The sequence below is a fragment of the Notamacropus eugenii genome, chromosome 2, assembly GCF_028372415.1.
Source record: "Notamacropus eugenii isolate mMacEug1 chromosome 2, mMacEug1.pri_v2, whole genome shotgun sequence".
NCBI lineage: Eukaryota > Metazoa > Chordata > Mammalia > Diprotodontia > Macropodidae > Notamacropus > Notamacropus eugenii.
Window position 1 is genome coordinate 394,813,034 of NC_092873.1, and position 16,808 is coordinate 394,829,841.

General features: G+C 39.6%; 1 protein-coding gene across 7 annotated transcripts in view; it reads right to left on the bottom strand.

Annotated features, from left to right (window-relative positions):
- The window catches only part of ARID4B (AT-rich interaction domain 4B), a 241,013-nt gene that overhangs the window by 112,145 nt on the left and 112,060 nt on the right, over nucleotides 1-16,808 (bottom strand). For all 7 annotated transcript variants that reach the window (XR_011975434.1, XM_072647526.1, XM_072647529.1 and 4 more), the window contains exon 6: nucleotides 16,260-16,339. Coding sequence is in view for 6 of the 7 variants with exons in the window: in XM_072647526.1 (XP_072503627.1) it covers nucleotides 16,260-16,339 (80 nt within the window). In the remaining variant the exon portion in view is untranslated. The remainder of the gene's footprint in view (nucleotides 1-16,259; nucleotides 16,340-16,808) is intronic.

A 16,808-nucleotide genomic window follows, 5' to 3' on the forward strand; every position in this document is an offset into this window, starting at 1 on the left:
GTGCAGCCCTGCTGCGGCCGCGGCACCGAGAGGAAAAGATCTGAGCGGGCTTCAGGGACTGGATCTCCAGCGGCCACGCGGGTCCCTCCACCTACAGGTGACGGGGGTCGGTGAGAGAGTCTCTTTGGTGGGTTGAGAGGGGAGTGGGGTGCCCCCATAATTCAGGCCCCCCCCGGGAGGTAGAAGCTGAAGAGGTGGCTGCAGACCAGGGCTCCCCAAGCAGACGGGAGCCTGGATCCATTGTGGAAGGTCTGTGCATAAACCCCCTGAGGGAACTGAGCCTGAGAGGTGGCCCTGCCCTGACCTGACCACCTGAACATAATCTCATACTGAAAAGCAGCCCTGCCCCTGCCAAAAGCCCTAAGGCTGGAAGCAGCATTTGAATCTCAGACCCCGAACTTTGGCTGGGAGGATCAGGAGGCGAGGTGGGTGTGAGGAGAATATTCAGAGGTCAAGTCACTGGCTGGGAAAATGCCCAGAAAAGGAAAAAGAAATAAGACTATAGAAGGCTACTTTCTTGGAGAACAGGCATTTCCTCCCTTCCTTTCTGATGAGGAAGAACAATGCTTACCATCAGGCAAAGACACAGAAATCAAGGCTTCTGTGTCCCAGCCCACCCAATGGGCTCAGGCCATGGAAGAGCTCAAAAAGAATTTTGAAAATCAAGTTAGAGAGGTGGAGGAAAAACTGGGAAGAGAAATGAGAGAGATGAAAGAAAAGCATGAAAAGCAGATCAGCTCCCTGCTAAAGGAGAACCAAAAAAATGTTGAAGAAATTAACACCTTGAAAACTAGCCTAACTCAATTGGCAAAAGAGGTTCAAAAAGCCAATGAGGAGAAGAATGCTTTCAAAAGCAGAATTAGCCAAATGGAAAAGGAGTTCTTTCAAAATTAGAATGGCACAGATGAAGGCTAATGACTTTTTTCAAAACCAAGAAATCACAGAACAAAGACAGAATAATGGAAAAATGGAAGATAATGTGAAATATCTCATTGGAAAAACAACAGACCTGGAAAATAGATCCAGGAGAAAGAATTTAAAAATTATGGCACTACCTGAAAGCCATGATCAAAAGAAGAGCCTAGACACCATCTTTCATGAAATTATCAAGGAAAACTGCCCTGAGATTCTAGAACCAGAGGGCAAAATAAATATTCAAGGAATCCACAGAACACCGCATGAAAGAGATCCAAAAAGAGAAACTCCTAGGAACATTGTGGCCAAATTCCAGAGTTCCCAGGTCAAGGAGAAAATATTGCAAGCAGCTAGAAAGAAACAATTCAAGTATTGTGGAAATACAATCAGGATAACACAAGATCTAGCAGCTCCTACATTAAGGGATCGAAGGGCACGAAATAGGATATTCCAGAAGTCAAAGGAACTAGGACTAAAACCAAGAATCCCCTACCCAGCAAAACTGAGTATAATACTTCAGGGGAAAAATTGGTCTTTCAAAGAAATAGAGGATTTTCAAGTATTCTTGATGAAAAGACCAGAGCTGAAAAGAAAATTTGACTTTCAAACACAAGAATGAAGAGAACCATGAAAAGGTGAACAGCAAAGAGAAGTCATAAGGGACTTACTAAAGCTGAACTGTTTACATTCCCACATGGAAAGACAATATTTGTAACTCTTGAAACATTTCAGTATCTGGATACTGGGTGGGAGTACACACACACACATGCACACACGCACACACACATAGAGACAGAGTGCACAGAGTGAATTGAAGAGGATGGGATCATATCTTAAAAAAAAAAAAAAAATGAAATCCAGCAGTGAGAGAGAAATATATTGGGAGGAGAAAGGGAGAAATTGAATGGAGCAAATTATCTCTCATAAAAGAGGCAAGCAAAAGACTCATTAGTGGAGGGATAATGAGGGGAGGTGAGAGAAAAACATGAAGTCTACTCTCATCACATTCCACTAAAGGAAAGAATAAAATGCACACTCATTTTGGTAGGAAAACCTATCTCACAATACAGGAAAGTGGGGGATAAGGGGATAAGCAGGGTGGGGGGGATGATAGAAGGGAGGGCATGGGGAGGAGAGGCAATTCGAGGTTGACACTCATGGGGAGGGATAGGATCAAAAGAGAATAGAAGTAATGGGGGACAGGATAGGATGGAGGGAAATATAGTTAGTCCTATACAACACAACTATTATGGAAGTCATTTGCAAAACTACACAGATTTGGCCTATATTGAATGGCTTGCCTTCCAAAGGGAAGGGGTGGAGAGGGAGGGAGGTAAAGAATTTGGAACTCCAAGTGTTAGGATCAACTGTCGAGTAATGTTCTTGCCACTAGGAAATAAGAAATACAGGTAAAGGGGTATAGAAAGCTATCTGGCCCTACAGGACAAAAGAGAAGATGGAGACAAGGGCAGAGAGGGATGATAGAAGAGAGAGCAGATTGGTCATAGGGGTAATTAGAATGCATGGTGTTTGGGGGGGAGGGGATAAAAGGGGAGAAAATTTGTAACCCAAAATTTTGTGAAAATGAATGTTAAAAGTTAAATAAATAAATTTAATTAAACAGAAAAAAAAAGATCACAACACTAAAAAAAATAATAAATAAATAAAAATTAAAAATTAAAAAAAAAAAGAAGTACACTAGTATATGAGGGCAGGAGTTGGGGAGGAGAATGAGCTGAGACAGGTGCTGAACTCACTGAGGAAGGAAGCAAAGTGTTCTGAAGGTTACTGGGTAACAACCAACAGAATCTTGATTGGGGGATAAATATGAATTCAATTAACTCACTACTTTAAGCAATGAACTGGAGCACGAATGAAAGTACAAACAATCTGAAAAGGGGTGGCCAGGGAAGCTGTGTCATCAAGGGAGATTTCATGTTTCAGTGAATGCAGGAAGATGAAAAGAGTGGGATAAAAAAGGTTTGAAATGAAAGCTAGTCTTTAAAAAAAAAATATGGAGGAGGAAGAAAAGAATCCTTTTCCTCAAAGAGCTTACATTCTCAGGAGGGAAAACAACAAATAAAAGGAGTTAAAAAGTGGAGGAGTGAAGGGGGAAGTCCAAGGAGTTAAGGGCAGAACTTGAAGAAGAATGAGGAATAAGCATGCCAGGCCTGATTACTTCCTCAAAATGGAGGTTTCAGGAGGAACTACAATTGAAGGAGGGGACCACAGGGGCAAAGGATGTTCTAAGGTGAGAAGACTGAAGAAGAGACATAGTGGAGATGTCTAGGGAATCAACAGCAGCCAAGAGAGACTTTTAGGAGTGAACATGGCTGGCCTGGAAATTTCCTCAAAATGGAAGTCTAAAGGAAAAATTCACCATGTGAAGAAGAAAGGTAGATGGGTAGAGGGATCTTCCAGAGTAAGAAGGCTACAAGAAAGACAGCATGTTTCAAGGTGAGAAGAATGCTAGGCATGGTAGAATCTGGAGAGTCAGGAACAGAGCCAGGAGAAGAACTGAAATAGTATTCATATATCATTATTTTTTCACTTTAGGGGATCCATTTGTTTATCAATCTTTGCTATATAACAAAAAGCACTTTCATAAATACTTCTATATGTAACTATAATATAAATTGTTCTCTTGATTCTGCTAAATTAAATTCATTCTGTATCACTTCATATAAATTTCCCAGATTTCTCTTCTTTTTTAATCAGATTGACCAAAGGTTTATCAATTTTATTAGTTTTTTCATAAAACCAACTATTGGTTTTATTTATTAATTCAATAGTTTTCTTAATTTCAATTTTATTAATCTCTCCTTTGGTTTTCAGTATTTCTAATTTGGTATTTACTTGGGGATTTTCAATTTGTTCTTTTTCTAGCTTTTTCAACTGCAAGCCTAAGTCATTGATCTCCTCTTTCTCTATTTTATTTATGTAAGCATTCAGAGATATAAAACTTCCCCTAATAACTGCTTTTGCAGTATCCCATAAGTTTTGGTATGTTGTCTCACTATTGTCATTCTCTCGAATGAAATTGTTCATTGTTTCTATGATTTCTTCTTTAACCCAACCCTTCTTTAGAATTAGATTATTTAGTTTCCAATTGATTTTTGGTTTCTCTTTCCATGGCCTTTTATTACATGTAATTTTTAATGCATTATGATCTGAAAAGGATGCATTGATTATCTCTACCTCTCTGCACTGGATTGTGAGATTTTTATGTCCTAGTACATGGTCAATTTTTGTAAATGTTCCATGTACCGCTGAGAAAAAGGTATATTCCTTTCTATTCCCATTTAATTTTCTCCAAAGATCTATCATATCTACCTTATCCAGAGTTTTATTTACCTCCTTAACCTCTTTCTTGTTTATTTTGAGGTTAGATTTATCAAGTTCAGAGAGGGGGAGGTTGAGGTCCCCCACTAGTATAGTTTTGCTATCAATTTCTTCCTTCAACTCCCCCAACCTCTCCTCTAAGAATCTGGATGCTATACCACTTGGAGCATACATGTTTAGTAATGATATTGCTTCATTGTCTATGGTGCCTTTTAGCAGGATATAGTTTCCATCCTTATCCCTTTTGATTAGATCTATTTCTGCTTTCGCTTTGTCTGAGATTAGGATTGCTACTCCTGCCTTTCTTACATGAGCTGAAGCACAATATATTCTGCTCCATCCTTTGACCTTTATCCTATGTGTATCCCCCCGTTTCAAATGTGTTTCTTGTAAGCAGCATATTGTTGGATTATGGCTTTTAATCCATTCTGCTATCCGTCTCCGTTTTATGGGAGAGTTCATTCCATTCACATTCACAGTTATGATTACAATCTGTGTATTTCCCTCCAACCTCTTTCCCACCATTTGTGCTTTTAGCTCTCCCGTCTCCCTTCCCCTCCTCAATAGTATTCACTTTTCTCCCCCTCCTCCTGCAGCCTTCCCCTCCTTCTTTTAGCCCCCCTCCCTTTTACTCCCCTTTACTCTTATTGCTTCTTTCCTCCCTTTTAGTCACCCTCCCCTTTCTTCCCCCTTCCCCTCCTACTACCTATAGAGCTAGTTAGGATTATCTACTTAAGATTATTGTTCCCTCCTTTGAACAAATCAGATGAGAGTACCTCTCAAACAATGCTCATCTCCCTCCCCTCCTTCCCTCTACTATAGTCTTGTACTTCTTCCTGTGATATAATTTGCCATTTTCTGCTTCCCCCTTTTCACACCTCCTATTACAATCCCTTCTCATACTTAAATCATATTTTTGACATGACATCATTTACTTTATGCCCGTTCCCTCTACATATATCCCTTTTATCATAATAGCTGCACAATTCTCAAGATTAACAGGTATCATCTTCCCTTATAGGGAGGTAAACAGTTTGCCCTAATTGAGTAGCAAGTTTTTGTTTTTGTTTTTTCCCCTCTGTTTACCTTTTTATGATTCTCTGGAGACCTGCATTTGAAGATCAAATTGTCTATTGAGTTCTGGAGTTTTGGTCAGGAAGCTCTGGAAATCCCTTATTTCGTTGAACGACTTTCTCCTTGCCTGAAATGTTATGCTGAACTTTACTGGGTAGTTGATCCTTGGTTGAAGTCCCAACTCCTTTGCCTTACGGAATATTGGGTTCCAATTCTTTCAGTCTTTTAATGTAGAAGCTGCAAGGTCCTGTGTGATCCTGACTGTGTGTCCTTGATATTTGAATTGTTTCTTTCTGGCTGCTTGTAGTATTTTCTCCTTCACTTGATAGCTCTGGAATTTGGCAACTATATTTCTTGGGGTTTTGAGTTTGGGATCCCTTTCGGGAGGGGAACGGTGGATTCTTTCGATGACTATTTTGCCCTCTGAGTCTAGTACTTCTGGGCAGTTTTCCTTGATGATTTCCTGGAAGATATTGTCCAGACTCTTTTCTTCATCATGGGTTTCTGGCAGGCCAATAATTCTTAGATTTTCTCTCCTGGATCTATTTTCCAGGTCAGTTGTTTTTCCAATTAAATATTTTAGATTTTCTTCTATCTTTTCATTCTTTAGATTTTGTTTGACTGATTCTTGTTGCCTCATTGAGTCATTAGTTTCTACTTGCCCAATTCTAATCTTCATCGTATTGTTTTCTTCAGTTAGCTTTTGCATCTCCTTTTCCATCTGACCAATTTTTCCCTTTAAGGAGCTATTTTCTCCATTTAATTTTTGTAGTTCTTTTTCCATTCGACCAATTTTCCCAGTTAGGTTTTGGGTTTCCTTTTCCATCTGATCAATTTTCCCAATTAGGTTTTGGGTTTCCTTTTCCGTTTGATTAACTCTTCCTTTTAGGGAATTATTCTCTCCAGTTAATTTTTGAACTTCCTTTTCCATTTGTTCAATTTTCCTTTTCAGAGTGATGTTCTCATCAGTGAATTCTTTTTTTATAATTTTAAAATCATTGGCCAGTTTTTCTTTTATATCCTCCTTCAGATGTTCCGGGTAATCTAGTTGTGCTTGCGAGAAATTCATAGTCCCATCTGAGGTTTCAGATGGAAGTACAGTCTCAGCTCTGACCTCTTTGGTGTTTGTGTTTTGGTCCTTATCCCCATAGAAAGATTCTATGGTTTTTTCACTTTTCGTCTGCTTTTTCCGATTCATGATGTTGGCTGAGTGTTGTAGCTTCTGGTTCTTTCAGTCAGAAGATACAGATCTTTTAAATTGAGCTGATGTGTGTCTAGGCTAAAAGCAGGCTTTTTTTGTTGTTGTTGTTGTTTCCCAGATCAACCCTGGGGTTAGCTTGTTAGGTGTGTGGGAGGGGTGGTCTGGTCTCAGGAGATCTCCTCAGCTGACCTGAGGCAAAGGCAAGGTCAGGGGATGGTGATCCCAGCTTCCCTATTGCCTTCCCTTTTCCCCTGGAGGGCTGGGGCACGCCTAGAGGCTAATGGGTTTTCCCGCCCCTCCTGGGGCTTGTCTCCCGTCTCTGAGGCTTGCCTGGGTCTCAGTGCAAATTTTCTCTGCCCTGGGTCGTCTGTCCTTCCAGATCGCCTCCGCCACAGTAGGAAGAATCCTCCTTTGCTATTTTTCTAGCCTCTGGTGTTATGAGACTATTTGCCCCCTTCTGCTGTTCTTGCTGATCCAGAATTTATCTGGGGAAGAATTTTATGGTTTTTTCACGGTCATCAGGGGGGAGGAGAGAGCATTTACTGATCACTCCACCATCCTAGCTCCTGGAAGTTCAAGTAGGTGACTTGCCGAAGTTTAGTCTTCAGGCTGAAGGTTTCAAGGGCTGCTGCGCTGATGTCTGGCGCTCAGCGGCTCTCACCGGCTCGGTTTGGTTTGTCTCCTGCTCCGCTGGTTTCACCCGCCACTCTCGGGCTTCTCAGGTCCCTTCCGCCCTGCTGCGCTGACCATGCTGCGCTGTGCGCTGGGGGCTTACCCCCGCGGAACAGATCCTTCCCGTGGACCTTCCAGTCTAACCTGGGCTCCAAATCTGTCAAAGTCTGTCACCCACTGGATTCTACACCTCCAAAGTCTGGTCAGATTCTCCTTTCAGAGATATCCAGAGGAGTTTTTCCAGGAGCTTAGGTGAGTCGTTGCTTTCACTCCGCCATCTTGGCTCCGCCCCCCTTGATTCCCCAGATTTCTCTCATTCACTTATTTCTCTCATATCAATCTTTTTTCAATTAAGGATTTATTTTTTTCTCTCCCACTTCCCTCCCCACACCTTCATAAAAAAATTTTTTTTTTAAGAAGATAACATTTTATAGGATGGGAGAGACACAAAGACATCAGTGAATGCAAAAATTAGGTAGGTGGCACACTCAAAAGTCTATGGGGCTTCCTCCAATCCAAACCCATAACAAATGCAAAACAAATATGGAAGGAGAAACAGTCGCATCAGAAGGGAATCAAGAAAGATCCAAATATTTTAAAAAGGAAGTTGGGGATTCCAAGAGATGAAGAGTACCATAGTTTCAATTCTAGGCATAAGGAATAGTCTATGCAAAGGCATGAAGATGAGAGATAAAATATTACCTAAAAGCAAATAGGACAGTTTGGGTGGGGCTAAAAGGATGGGAAGGGGAATAACGTGAAGAGAAAGTTAACCTGGAATCAGAGAGTGAAGAGCTAGCTATGAATGTTGAACAAAAGAATTTATATTTTAATCCCAGAGGCATTTAGTCAGAAGGGTAAGACCTGACATGTTCAGACCTATACTTCAGGAATGTCATTTCACCATCTCAGTGGAGAAGTGATTGTGTTCTTATCTCTATGCCTTTTCTCTCTGGGTCAGTGCATACCCTCTGTGTCTCTGACTTCTAGCTGAGATTACCGTGTGGGAGTCTGGGGAAAGGGATAAGTCTAGTTAACCATGCTAAATGGATTTCCATTCACACACACTACTTTGATTCTTAAAAAATCCAATTTTGCACTATATCTAGGGGGCCAGGCATATGAACTAGTAGTATAGCAAGCAACATGCTGCACTATTAAGAAGGGAATTTCATGACAGTTTATCTTTTTGGAACTGCCACAAAGCTTTGCCCTGTTGCAGATGTCTGTGATTTTGCTCATGGAAGAAGGTGTTCAACTGCTTGCAGATTCTCAATCAGCCCCTATTTCTGCATCATCACATTACAGTACTGATGTTTATTTCCTGGGACTTCAGTCTCGGGACAGTACATATGGTGCTTCTAGAAATCCTAGGGCTGGGAGAAGTTAGGTCCAGGAGGAGAAAGAAGAGGGTCCACATCTTAGTTTGGGACATCTGCCCTTGGGAGGGCCAAGAACAAGGGAGACAAGAAGTAGCCATCTCATTTACATTTGAAGAAATAATAGGTCAGAAACCAGAAACTTCTTGGGAAAAGTAAATTCTCCCCATTCTTCGAGTACAGCATTACTATATAGCACAATTTCTGGGATGCAACTTAAATAGTCTTCAGAGGGAAAATCACATCCCATAAATTCTTGACTGGCCTTTGGGCAGTTTGGTAAAATGCAAGAGGATTCCTTGGAAGGCTTGGTGAACAGTCTTCCCCTTGTGGAAAGACTTCACTTAGGCTGCCTCCAAAACAAATAAAGGCATTTGTCAGGGATAACACAACATATCAAACAAGCTTCTTTGCCCTTTAGAGTGGTGGCAGCCTTCTAAAGGGAAACAGTTATTTATGGGGAGAAGTGGCCCCTTATAGGATACAGGTCCTTAAGAAGACAACCACTAAGGGAGATGCCCCTTAAGGTGGACACCCTCCAAATAAGGAAGATGACCCCCAAAAAAACTTTTTAAAGAAAAAACAAAAGCCTTGTAACAAAGATGCATCATTGTTTAAGACAAATTCCCACTATGACCTTATCCAAAACTGTCTGATTCATTCTGTATATAATTAGTCCATCACCTCTCTGTCAGGAGGTAAGTAGAATCATTCCACTGGAATCATGATTGATCATCTCACTGAGGAGGTGTCTTAAATCTTTCCAAATTGTTTTCACAATGCTGCTGTTATTGTAAATTTTCCTCCCCTGATTCTGTTTACATCACTTTGCATCAGCTTATACAAACATTTTCAGGTATCTATTGAGGCCATTCATCTCTCTTCTCCCTTCATCCTCATCTTCTAACCCTCAGATCTGTTCTGCCACTTTCCCTTCTTTCACCTATCACACATGATGAAGTGGCATTACTCCTTAACAAGGCTAATCCCTCTACTTGTTCAAATAATCCCTTTCCATTCTGACTCTTCCAATAGATTGCCCCCTTTGTCATCTTCACTCTTTCACTTACTTTCGATCTCTCCCTTTCTTGTGGCTCATTCCCCACTGTCAACAAACATGCTCATGTCTCACCTATCTTGAAAAAAACCTTCATTTGATCCTTCTATTCCTGCTATCATTCTATATCTCTTCTCTACCCTTTGTAGCTACACAACGCAAAAAGTCTAGAATGGTTGCCTCCACTTTTTCTCCTCTCATTCTCTTCTGAACCCCTTACAATATGACTTTCTACCTTATTGTTCCACCAAACTGCTCTCTTCAAAGTTACAAATGATTATACCCTCTAACTGAAGGTATCACTCAGGGTTCTGTCCTGGGTCCTCTTCTCTTTTCCCTCTATACAACTTCACTTGTTGATCTCATCAGCTTCATGTTTTCCCTCTATGCTTCACTTGTTATCAGCTCCCATGGTTTTAACTACCATTTCTATACAGATGATTCTCCAATCTCCCTTTCTTGCCCTAATGTTTCATCTCCAACTGTCTTTATATTCAACTAGATGTCCAGTAGACATCTTACGCTCAATATGTCCAAAACAGAACTAAATCCTCCCACCTTCCTGGAACCTCCCCTATTCCTGTAGAAAGCAACACCATCCTCCCAATCCCTCAAATTTGAAACCTAAGAATAATCTTTTATTTCTCACTATGACCTCACATATCCAAATTGTTGCCAAGGCCTATTTCACTTTTGCAACATCTCTTGAATGCACCCCTTTCCTATGACACTGCCACCACTCTAGTGCCAGCCCTCATCATATCATTCCTTGATTATATTAACAGCCTGATGGGTGTTTACTTGCCTCAAGTTTCTCCCCACTCCAATCCCTTCTCCATTCAACTGGTAAATCAATTTTCTTAAAATGCAGGTCTGATCATGTCACATCCCTCCCCCTTCAGTAAACTTCAGTGACTCCCAATTGTCTCCAGGAACAAATACAAAATGCTGTGTTTAGCATTCAAAGCCCTTCATAACTTAACTCCCCTCCTACTTTTACAGTCTTCTTATGCCTTAGTCCCTGCAATGTACTCAGATACTCCATCTCTTGGCTGAGAATTTCTCTGGCTATCCCTCATGCCTGGAACACTCTTCCTCCTCCACTCCAACAACTGACCTCCCTCGATTCCCTTAAGTCTCAATTAAAATCCCACCTTCTACAGGAAGCCTCTCCTAAATCTGTTATTTCCAGTGCTTTCTCTCTTTTAATAGTTTCCCATTTATCCTTATGTAGCCTGCTTTGTTTGCATGCTGTTTCCCACATCAGATTATAAGCTCCTTGAGGGCAGAAACTGCCTTTTGCCTCTTTTTCATATCTTCAGCACAGTGCCAGCCAGTGGTATTTAATAAATGTTCACTGATTGATTTCTCTGACATTATCACCTTCATCCTTTCTTACAGCACAACAGTATTTCAACACATTCATATATCTTAATTTGTTTAGCCATTTCCCAACTAATGGGCACAAAGTTTGTTTCCACTTCTTTGCCCCTACAAAAAGAGATTTTACAATATTTTTGTCTATATGGATCCTCTTCTTTCTTTGATTTCGTTAGGGTTATAGACCTAGCAGCAGCACTGCTGCATTAAAGATTAGTGACACATAGTTTAGTGACTTTGGGGGCATGGCTGAAGACTGATTTCAGGAATGGCTAGATGAATCCTCACCTCCACCAAGAGTGCATTTAATGCTTGTTTTTCCAAAAATGCTCCCCATACACATTTATCATTTTTTGTCAGTTTTGTCAGAGTATGATATGGAATCAGAATTAACACCTTGCATTTCTGTAATTATTAGTGATGTGGAGTATTTTTTTCATATAGCTATGGATGGTTTGGTTTGCTTCCTTTATAAACTGAATAGCCTCGCATTCAGTCCCCTGTCCCTCAGTCTCACCTACACCTTTCCCCCTACAAGAGATTACACAATCATTCTAGTCCTCTATTCTCCTTTGTTATAAAATCTCCCTAAAGAACATCACAGGCAGAAGTAGGGGGAATTGCACCAGTGCAGCCTTATCAATTTCCTACCTCTTCCAGCATGGGATTCACAAGTGTCCATCCATTCACCCCTCCATTCATTAAATGGTTCATTAAAGCAGAGGCCATATCAATTACCAAAAGCAAAGGAGAACTTGAATAAAACAATATAATCAGGATGAACTATATCACAGGAAGCCCAATGTTAGTCTCCTATTTACTCAAATAGTAGAAGAGTCAGAGGGGAATCTACTAGTTTTGCTTAAGCTCTGGAATGTGTTATTTTCTTTGTCCTGTTTTCAAGACCAATGACATGATGTCTTGACTTGTAAAAATGAATTGAATTTGAATGAGACAGAGCTGTGCAAAGTCATCAGCCATACTCTCTACTCCAGCGTCATCAGAGTCCAGTGGCAAGACATAGTTCAGGAAGACTGGCAATGCCCCTGGATACTGTGGGAGATCATGGTCCTTTTAAGCTAAGGTCTTAACCAGGTCTCCCATGCAGTGATTAATGGCTAGGTAAGAATGGAGGCAAAAGACAGACTAGTTTGCCTTGACTAAAGAATCAATCTGGGAGGGGAGGACCCTCAGAATTTCTGGCCAGAACAGAAACAACGGCTATTTACACCAATCAAAACCCAAACAACAAGCAAGTGAGGCTTGAACAGGGATAAGATTACTGGCCAATCAGTGAGAGCCATAATGATTTGGGTTTAAAGGCATACTCAAAGAGATCCATTCAATAAAGTTCAATGGGCTTTACCAGAGACTGGTTTTCCAGAGTTACATTTCAAGAAATCATAAATGAAAACTACAAGAAAGAAGAGGTAATTGTCCCAGTTAAAAAAAAACAAAACAACACCAGCCACTGAGAGAATAAGTAGGGAAGAAAAAGAGAAATCTAACCCCTAAAGTATCTTGAAGAATAAGGGCTGATTTTTTTTTTTTTTGCTTTTTGGATGGGGAAAGGCAGGGCAGTTGGGGTTAAGTGACTTGCCCAAGGTCACACAGCTAGTAAGCATCAAGTGTCTGAGGCTGGATTTGAATTCAGGTTCTCCTCTAGGGTCAGTGCTCTATTCACTGGGCCACCTAGCTGCCCCCGGGATGAAAATTTATATTCTTTTGGACAGAGCACCATACATAAGGATACATCTCCCCACGTGAACAGAGGGAGACAAGGAGAAGGAGAAAAAAGGTGAAGGGGAGGAGAAGGAAGAGGTGGAGGAGGAAGAAGGAAATAGCAGCACTACCCAACTGGAACTGGCCAGTACTACTACTACCACCCCAGAGAAGGATCTTCTGGAAGAAAAATTCAGCAGCAGCAGCAGCAGTAGTGTCAAGAAAAGACAGAAGATAGTCCTAGATTTCCTCCACTCTACTGATCCAACAGAACGACTTTTGGCTATGTCTGAAGATGATGAAATGGTAGAAGTTAAGCAAGAAAGAATGGGGAGAGCAGAAATACAAACCCGAATGATGGGTCCAAGGTACTATACAGAATTTGTTAAAGCTTATTTAAACTTTTCCAAGTGTCCAAGTTCCAATATTTGACGGATTGCAGTAATAGGGAAATAAAGTCAGATGTTGTTACCATGAAACTGAGACCTAAATGTTTGTTAGCTTATGATATTGTGACCCAATTGGCAGATCTGGGTTTTCTGGTCAGGCAAAACATGGCATCTCAGGTAGGTGACCTCTGCCATTTCTGCCACTTTGATGTAGTACTCCACTTCTATTGAATCGTAATTTCAGTGTTCTAACATGAAATCCAGCCCTGACTCCCACGAAAAAATGCCTCTTCCTACATCAACAAATCCAACATCCAGACCACAATATTTAAGGGAAAAACTCTGGAGTACAGGCACACTGGACAAGATTCTGCTAAGACAAAGTAAATGAAAAGGAAAAAGAGCACTACAGCCTATGGTATTAAAGCTCATAGCAGTGCCACACATCACAGTCATAACAAAGAAGTCACTGGGTAGAACGGCCCCACGATATACCCAGTTTTCCCCATTCCGAAGTGTAATTACAGAAATGGAGTAACTTTTTTGGTTTGCTAATGAGGATAGGGATGCAGCTGCAGCAACAGAAAAGACAATGTTATATGGAGAGTACATGCTTTCCCCCCCACTGATGGGAAAAGGGACAAAAACACAAATTCATGGTCCCTGAATATTAGGGAATAGGCTGGTTTGTTGTGACTATCAATAGGTTGACTACTAACATGCTTTCTGAACTGAAAAATACTATTACCCACTGAAAAATATCAATTTGTAACATCTGCAAGTGTAATTGACTGAATGTTGTTGATACCACTGACATGGATCAAAGGAAATTTCTTTCCTTTAATTGTGTATTTTTCATAATTCTTTGCTTCTCCCTGTTTCTACACACTTCCAAGAAACTTTTGTGAAAAATGAATAAAAGCAAGCAATAAAATGATTTGTCATTTCCTCCCTGTGATGGAAGAAAAAGAAAAACTGCCTGTTCATGTCCTTTGACCATTTATCATTTGGGGAATGGCTCTCATTCTTATAAATTTGAGTTAGTTTCTTATATCCTGGAAAGAAACCTTTATTCAAAGAAACTTTCTGCAAAGATTTCTTCCCTCCCAGTTAACGTCTCCCCTTCCAATTTTAGCCACGTTGGTTTTGTATATGCAGAATCTTGTAAGTTTTATTTAATCAAAATTGTCTATTTTATCTTTGGTGATTTTTCTCTATCTCTTGATTGATCATAAACTCTTCCCCTATCCATAGTTGTGAAATATAGTCTTTTCCCTGCTCCTCTAATTTGTTTATGATATGATCTTTTATCTCTAAATCATGTAGCTGCTTGGAGCTTATCTTTGTGCGTGGTTTGAAGTACTAGTTAGACTTAATTTTTGCCAGACTGCCTTAAAGTTTTCCTGAGACTTTTGTCTAACATTAAGTCCTTAGCTCAAGAAGAGGGTATCATAGAATTAAGAGCTATATACGATTTTTCCCATTTCTGTTTTCCCCATTTCACTGGATTAAAAGTCTTTTTATGATTTACAAAGATGTTTCCTTATAATAACTCTGTAAGACAGATATTACAAGTATTATTACTCCTGTTTTAAAGATAAAGAAAATAAAATTCAGACATTAAGTACCTTGTCTGAGGACACACTAGTACTAAATGTCTGAGCTAGAATTAGAACCCTACTCTTTTTACACTCCAAGTCAAAGGATTTTTACTCTATACTACTATTATTTAATTTGTTTTAGTCATAAAATATTATGATAAAAAATTTCTGTATATTTGTGTCTATATACATATGCACATATTTGTTATATTTACAAATGTATGAATCTATAGATATAAATATCCATATATATTATATACATATATACACATGAAGAAATTGGAGCAGATATTACATTGTACATATAGACATCACCATGATAAGTGAAATTTCAGTGTGTCTGACTGTGGCTGATCAGACCAATATGAACTCAGAATGCTCTACCACAGGTTGGGCACAGATAGTCCATGAAAATATTCGGATGGATACTTCAAATTTGTGCATCCTATGTTTACTTTGTGTTGTCTCAATTTTGCTTTGCTCATAGAGCACAGTTCCCTTTCTGATGTGGGTACACCATGCTGAGCAGTCCTGTGCCAGCGTCTCCCACAATCAAATCCAAAGTTCTTGAGAGAGACCTTGAGAGTGTCCTTGTATCACTTCTTCTGACCACCATGTGATTGCCTGCCCCATGTGAGTTCTTCATAAAGTAGTCTTTTTGGCAAGCATACATTTTGCATTCAAACAACGTGGCCAGCCCATCGCGGATGGGGGGGGGGGGGGGGGGGGCGGGAGTGTGTGGGTGTGTCTGTATATGTACATGTATGTATACGTATAAATACACACACACAAATCAAAACTGGGTCATATTAGCTTTGGGGACAAAACCAAGGAATTAATTAACTGATAATTTAACATAGCTGTGCTTTTCTGAACAGGAAATGGAATCATTTCCAAATTCTGCCTCTGAGCTCTACCTAATATCTGTTACTCCTATTGTGGTCAAAAGCCAAGCTTAATACGCTTATCCAAAAGCTGCTCCCAGTCATAATAAAATATAAGAATATTAACATCAGGACTTTAATACATCTAGAATTACTTTTATCTATCAATTTTAAAAAATGTCTTTGAAAAAAAATGTCTTTGATTATAAATTTAAAAGGCAATTTCTTTGTTTATAGAGGTTACAATAGCCTACTAATTGATCTCCCAGACTCAAGTCTCTCTCCACTCCATTCCATCTTCCCCATTCCAATCCATCTTCTAAAATAATGCATTTAAAGAAAGCAGCACAGTCCAATAACAACTCAAAAAAGGGAAATCATAGTATCTAATACTGACAAGTAACCGTATGCTAGGTTTTCTGTGGTTTACAAAAAGAAATTAAAGGAGAAAAAGAAAACATACTTTCTGACAAACAACAGGTTCAAATTAGGCTTCACAGATTATTTTTTGATGCTATATAAATTGCTTTTTTTTCCTGCTCAAGTAAGGAATTTGATTGCTCTAGCAGGGGAGACAAAAAAAAATCAGTTCCAAGAATATTAGAGAATTAAGACATTTTCATTTGTTAAAACAATTACTTACTTCACTTTCAGCAAAATGTCTTTCTCCTTTCAGACATAATGAAGATCTTCGAAGTGTCTTCTCATCTCCATCATCAAAAACTGTTAAAAGTAAAAAATGGAAGTTATGAACATTGTACAGAGAACAATAAGTAGTAAAAACAGTGACACAAAATATTTCCATTTCAACTAAACCTAAATTACTCTTTTGTTTTAGGTCCAAAGAATATCAGATCTGAAAAGCTGCTTTTCCCTGTGTATCCTACACATAACATACAAACAAAGACAAGAATCAAAACATTTTCCATTCGTGACAAGAGGCTGTGGCTAAAATTTTGTATTGCAATGGCTGGCAGAAGAAACAACTTACTATATGAACTCATCTTAGAGAAAAAATATTCAAGACACTGGGTCACTAAATCATGAACTCTGAAAGCAGAAGCAACTTAACATGATGAAAGAAGTTATCACAACTCAGATATTCTTTCTAAATCCTAGATATTATAAGTATTACAGGTAAGCAGGGTTTAGAACAGTGGCTAAGTACTATTCTCAGTAACTTTCTAAACAC